The sequence below is a fragment of the Aythya fuligula genome, chromosome 7 (genome assembly GCF_009819795.1).
Source record: "Aythya fuligula isolate bAytFul2 chromosome 7, bAytFul2.pri, whole genome shotgun sequence".
NCBI lineage: Eukaryota > Metazoa > Chordata > Aves > Anseriformes > Anatidae > Aythya > Aythya fuligula.
The window spans coordinates 20,019,140-20,025,928 of NC_045565.1; the positions used below are offsets into that span (position 1 = coordinate 20,019,140).

The 6,789-nt window shown below is 37.0% G+C and overlaps 1 protein-coding gene across 1 annotated transcript; it reads right to left on the minus strand.

Annotated features, from left to right (window-relative positions):
* Nucleotides 1-4,641: 4,641 nt before the first annotated feature.
* Nucleotides 4,642-5,984, minus strand: CH25H (cholesterol 25-hydroxylase). Its single transcript, XM_032191555.1, has one exon. It carries the CDS (start codon nucleotides 5,982-5,984, stop codon nucleotides 5,160-5,162), a length of 825 nt encoding a protein of 274 aa, XP_032047446.1. The 3' UTR covers nucleotides 4,642-5,159.
* Nucleotides 5,985-6,789: the final 805 nt, after the last annotated feature.

Sequence of the window (6,789 nt, forward strand, 5' to 3'; positions counted from 1 at the left end):
CTAGCCTTTGAGCTACTTAGCCCTCCAAATTGCTCACTATTCAGTACTGAGGTCAAATTAAAGTACCTGCTATCTAAACTCTTCAGGAAGTACTGGTAATGTATCCTTCCACATCCCTTCAAACTGCGTATCTATAATACTACAGTTTCTCTCCATACATTCAAATCAAACTAGCCGTGTTTCTGCCTGTCTGGCCTACCAACCATCCAGCTTGCCATAAGGAAAACCTGTTATCTTAAAACTCCAGTTCATGTGTTTGTGTGTGGTTTTTGTTTGTTTGTTTGTTTTTGTTTTGTTTTGTTTTTTAAACTTAATCTTATAGCTGACAGAAAGGTATACTTGCATTTATGCTGACAAAAGGCAGAACCACCTGTTGCATTTTGACGTATTTCTCCTTTCTCTCCTTCTACTGCCTTGTCCACACCTATAGTCTCAATCATGGCAAGCTGTGCAGTTTGGGGGATGAGGTGATTAGTAAGCTTTTTCAAGCCTTCTTTTAAAACATTAGAAAGTCTGAAAAGAAATATTTTATTTTTTTTCTCAGTGTTATTTTCCACAGCTAAAGGCCTCTCTATATTCATTCTGTTAAGTGTCTGGAATGGTTGTGTTAGTTGCTTTGGAGGTGTGGGGTATTTGTGTGTCCCGAGCAACTTCCAATTTCCAAAAATTAGAAACATATTTGAGTTTTTGGAAAGCAACTCTCTGGTTGTTGATGTTTTTTTTTGTTTGTTTTGTTTTGTTTTTTTATAAAGAAAACATAGAACAAACAAAACTCCAGATTTTGTGGCAAAGACCTTTCCGATTGGATCATACTGAGCGATGCAGGACCAGCCTAAACATTGGAGCAAACCGGCACATCCACCAAGCCCAGCACACAAACCCAGGGTCTTACATGTGGTCTGTATGCAAATGTGACAGTAAACTCACACTAATTAGTCTGTCATCCAAGGTGATCTGGGAATAAATCCACAGGGTTTTTGTAGTTTGTAAGAGTTTTTCTTTTTAAACTCAGATGACTGATTTTTCAGAAGCAGCCTTATAGGTGCTTCAAAAAGGAGTGAATGGATGTATGCAGGTAATAGTGGAAGCTTAATTGTGGATTAAAGCAAGGATAAGTAAAATTTCTGAGTTCACTAAAGTAAAGCCACATCACAGTTATGCACTGCTTCCAGTAACTTGGAGGGGCAATGAATGACAATTTAATGTTCTGTCATTAAAAACTGTTCCAAAACTGCTTTAGAGATGGAATAGTCTGATAGTCTTAAACATAACACACTAGATTAACTGATTCACTAAACCCAGTAATGACTAATTTTTCAAATCATAAAAAATGATGACTGTAGACTGTGCACTGTGCTGCTTTTCCCTGGAAGGTACTTGCATTTGATCAACATGAATAAGGACAAAGCAATTTCCAGAAGTGAATATTGACTCAGCATGGCTCTAAACTTCTCAAACTCTCTGAGGGACCCAAAGAACACATTTTCCTCCACCCAATAAGCAAAAAAACAAAAACAAACAAAAACAAACAAAAACAAACAAAAACAAACAAACAAACAAACAAAAAACAAACAACAAAAAAAAACACACACACACAAAAAACCAGTCTATTTGCAGTGTTGTGAATTGTTACTTTAAATTTGCAACACCTTTAGTCATTTGAAAGCCTCAGCCTAAATTTCAATAGAAGTATAGTGTTAAATAACTAGTGAGAATTTCAGAACTCCTGCAATTTATAAGATCAGACAAACAGTTCAATATTCAACCATGTGCCACTTTTCAGAACTAAGATACAGCTACGGAGAGATGCACATAAAATCTTATTTCTTTGACCTTCATTAAGTTAGGATTTTGAGAGAGATAAAGAAGACAATAGCAGCATCAAGTCTCATTTTATGGCTTCAAAGATCTGTGCAAACATGCACTATTTGCTCACAAAGCACAACAGATTGGCTTCCAAGCAGATTAGATAGAAAGTCTGTGGCACATCACACCACATTGTAATGAGGAAGGAAGCTAGGAGAATTTTGGAGCAGAAGAGAGAAAGTTGGTTTTGGTTTTCTGACATAAACCCTTACAATAGAGTGTCACACTGTTCCATTTGCCTGGTAAAATCTTGTGGCAAGACTATGAGGAAATGCAAATATGGGAAGTAACATCTGTAAAATCCTGTTTTAAAATCTCAGCACCACCTCTACACAAAATTTGCTATGCTCTCATGCTCACTCAGACAGTATATGCTGAACTTTCAATGAAAACAGGAAAAAAAACACAACTTTTATTTGCTTTGCTTTCAGTATATGTTTTTGCCTATATTTTGCTTTTTATTGAATTGCAAAAGCCTGAAGTTACATGTTTTTCTGAGTCTTCTGCTCACAATTTTTTCTCATACATACATCTAAAGTTATATTATAATATACCATTACAGAAAGTGCTTCAAAGTACATACAATATGAAAACATTTTCCATCCCTCGTGATATAAAGCCTGTGTTACCTACAAAGCATTGGAGAAATAGGGACAAGGTACGTTAGGATCATGTATTGATGACAAAGTACAGAGCTTTCTAACGTGGAATGTAAATAAGCCATTCTGAACATGTACTTGGAAAATTTTACATGACAATTAGTCTTATTTTTATTTTTTTAGTATTACAAGCTCATGCAATAACAAGCCTTTAAATCAACATTCCCAGCCTGATTGGCAAGAGGTTCAGTATAGATCTAATCTGAAAATTCTGTATTTGAGGAAATGCAATCTTGGTATCTGTCTGAAGTCATGTAAACAGGTAGGATGTGAGGAACAGAGGAGTTGGTGGAATTGTCATGACGTACATTCTTCCTTTGCATTGCCACCTTGAGCCTCCCTGCTGGTTCCTCTATACTCTCAGTGTTGACTGGGACTATCCCACTTGGCTTGATAAGTACAATTATAGTTTAGTCTGTGGGTGACTGGGACTCTTTTTCCTGTATTAAAGCGCTTGTTACATATAATCTGTTAAGCGTCACACACACACACAAAAAAAAAAAAAAAAAAAAAAAAAAATCAGAGTAAACCCCATGGGTTCAATTACAACTTTGTGGAATTTGTTCATAGGCTCCTTATAGAGACATACCAAAGTTAGCCTTAACTCCACTTACTTAGAGAGTCAATAGTACGTAAAAGAGACTATTAGAGTGCAGTTACAATACATAGTTATATTATCTAGCACAACCCATTGAAACCACAAAGTATCCCCACCAGATGTTCGATATTTGCTGAGCTGAATTCAATGGGATTTGTAGAACTGAGTGGGTAACTTTGGGATACCTCAAAACGGCTAACCAGCTCAAGGAAATCAGAGACTGTATTTTGCCTCCTGCGTTTGGCAAAAGAAAAGAATACTTACTTTTCTTTGTAGCACACCCCAAAATACTTAAGATTATAATAATCAGAAAAATTGAGAATTTGTTCTTTCAGCTGAATAAATGCATGGCAAAAATTCCAGTTCTGTAGACTCTGCTTTTGCTCTCAGGATGCAATTTTGTGTCATGCTCTTACCGCTGAAAGGAAGCATTGCACTTCTGTGATACCCAGAGAGCAAAGGCAGTAAGTCATATGTAATGTCTGCAGCACTTCATGCTATTTATGAAGAAGTTCATCAAAATTATTTCATGTTATCAAAAAGAGGCAGAATGTCCAAAAGTACTGCTCCCGTTATAAGTTCACATTATGGGAAATATTAAGGGCTCTGTCTTCTCCTGGACAAACAGCCTCTGTAAGGTCACAAAACCCCCTAGACTGAACAGAATGACTATTACATTTCTGGGTGATGATGTGTAAGCATTCATTACACACTCCCTATGTTACTTGCTCTTTTCCTTTGCCAACCACTTTCCTGAGTAGCTTATCAGTAATACAGAGGATAGAAGGCTATCAGCATTATCAGCATTAAAATGTTCTGTAGTGAACACAAGAAATCCATGTGAATTTCTGCTGGATGAGCAGAATGAGCAGAAGACCTGCTTATCTCTTCACATGTTTTTATTGTGTTTTTTCTTTTTCGCTGTGATTTCTCTGAGACTTCATGGTTAATGTTTCATACAGAACTCCTCTTCTAACAGCATGTATCCACAGTCTCACAGTTTTGATTGCATTCCCCTGAAATCTGTATGAAATATTCCTCTATTCTGTAGAAGCTTTATTTATATTTCTTGCCAGGCTTTTGCATGCTAGTACCAATTAAATGACACGACGGTTGCAAAGGACCAATACAGAACCTGCTCCTGTTCATTTAAGGGCTGCGTAATGTTCTGCTCTCACACTGCAACTTCAGTGAAAATAATTCAAGCTTCTTAAAAATAACAAATTTTCTCCCTGACTTTTAAAACTGCATTATTCAGTTTCTACCAAATCAAGAACTATTTAAAAATAACATGATTCTGGAGGGGAAAAAAAAAAAAAAAAAAAAAAGTGACTCACTTTTGAAACAATATGACAACATTTTAATAAGAAACCCTGATGTCTGAAACTGAAATAAACTACACCTCTGCAAAAGAAATCATACATGTTCGTAATATGAACAGAGGAATGAATAACATGAAATGAAACACAATTTTAAAAGAATGAGCATATTTATTTCCTGTTCAAAACAGACAGCACATCAGGATTTATAATATAAATATAAAAATTATCACACAGTCAGAAAACTAGCTTTGTTTGGCAGCATTTTTTTTTTTTTTACAATATCAGTGTACAATAATATGCTCTGGCAGGTTAAACTCCACAAAATCCATGCTGTGTACCTTCTCTGTTTACATCTTACAGCAGTAAGATAATTTTTTCTGGTGTATGTATAAAACATCATACATAATACAATACATGCTTTATGAAAGCTGAAAAGAAGGAAAGAAGAGAGAACGTACATCTCTTAATGCTTCCCTTACACCTATGACTCAAACAAATTTAAGTAACATATTTACTATGGCTTTACAGTCATATAACATAGGAAGTTCCATGTATGCATACAAATACATATATATTAAAAGGATTTGTTATAAATAGCTATGGACTTTATAAGTAGCTTCAAATATACAATCTTCTGTATGTCATTGAAAAATTAATGTCCCAGTTTAGTTTATCATAAAAAAAAAAAAAGAGTTCATCCACAGGCGAATATTCTTAACTAGAATGTGACTCTGTGAATGTCCCAAAGAGTCTGTCCCAGTGGGTGAAGTAAGGAGCATAGTTTGACTTGAATTTCAGATGATGGAGATCGTGATGTGGTGCTCCTCCATACCAACCAAATGGCACAAGTCGGTGAGTTGACCATGGAAGGTCATATCCTGAATGGTCCTCCACTGACAGCCAGATATTTACAAGGAAGAAAATCATTTCTGTCAAAGGATGACATCCAAGGAGCAATGGATTGATGGCAGCGAAGAATCCCAGTGACAGCAGTTCCCACACACTGGAATACTGTGTAGTAAGAGCAAATGTTGATATGTGCTTGTGATGCACCTTGTGGAAGGTCTTGTAGAGCCACGGCACTCTGTGATGAAGCAAATGCCACAGGAAATACTCAAAATCAAACAGCAGCAGGCAAATTACTACTTGCAGCAGGACCTCGGGCAGCTCTGGAGCTATCACCGGTAGATTCACTGGTTTCCAGTACCAGTGAAGAAATGTCACGGGGAAAATCCAAACCACATGGTGATACGCACTCTGAATAATGCAAGGCACCATCATTCCAAGGGTTGGATAGTTCTGCGGCTGGATTTTGTATTTTCTCAAGTTTGGCAGTCTAGTGCTGAAAAAGTCCAGTGCAATATATGGAAGACAGAAAGCCATGTATGCTGTAAAAGAAAACAGCACTGGAAAAAACGGTGAATTGATCAATGGCTTTTTTGCTGTGACAAAGTCCCAAAGAAACTGAAGGCACAGCCTGTCCTGCTGTCTGTCCATTGCGTAGCAGTGCAGCACTCCGTCCGGCACGCTGCAGTTCATGCTGATTGCTGTCTGAGACTCTCTAAGTCCTGCAAGCCTTTATCTAGGCTGCTCAAAGGAAAACTCCGCCCAGTCAGAAATTCTCCTTACTTAGCTTGGTAATACGTAGCGTTAAAGAGGAAGTTCCCTTTCCTGTTGTACAGAAGCGGTGTAATGCATTACAGTCTCAGAACAGAATTAGCCAGCCAGGGTAATCACTGAAACTTCACAAAAGGCTTGCATGGTAGGAAAAAATTAGAAATGCAGAACTCTTCAACAATGGATTTCAGAGAAAGAGGGTAGGAATACTTTCCACTCCACTTACTACATCCACTTAAAAAACTGGTATTTTACTCATTTAAGTTATACTATCCTTTGTTATCCTTTTGCCCTTAAATGTGAGGAAACTTAACCTACCATTGATTTTTTCTGCTACCAAAGATGCATTATGTACCTAAGCTCCAGGTCTGACCCATGGATGTTTTGTGGCTAATGGATGTGTGCAAACACATGTTTTTCTAACAAGCTCTTTGGTTTAAAATAGGCTAAGTCGAAATCTTAGTATAACATATACCATGCTTCCAGCCTGAATGTAGTAGCTGTGATTTATCTCCATCTACGTTTGAGGTCCTGTTCTCTACTAACCACTTGACATGACAAAATCCACTTGACTAGATGCAAAACTGAGCCAACAGAATATCCCTCATTTTCTGGGAAGAATGCTAGTTACAATGTCATTTTCCTTCCAAACAGACACCTACTGATAATTATAATTGCATTATTATACTATTTGCTCCACAACTTAAGAACTCTTTGAGTAATACGA

What these genes read in the sequence shown, in the direction of transcription:
- CH25H (XM_032191555.1), bottom strand. Translation starts at nt 5,984, where the DNA reads ATGAACTGCAGCGTGCCGGACGGAGTGCTGCACTGCTACGCAATGGAC.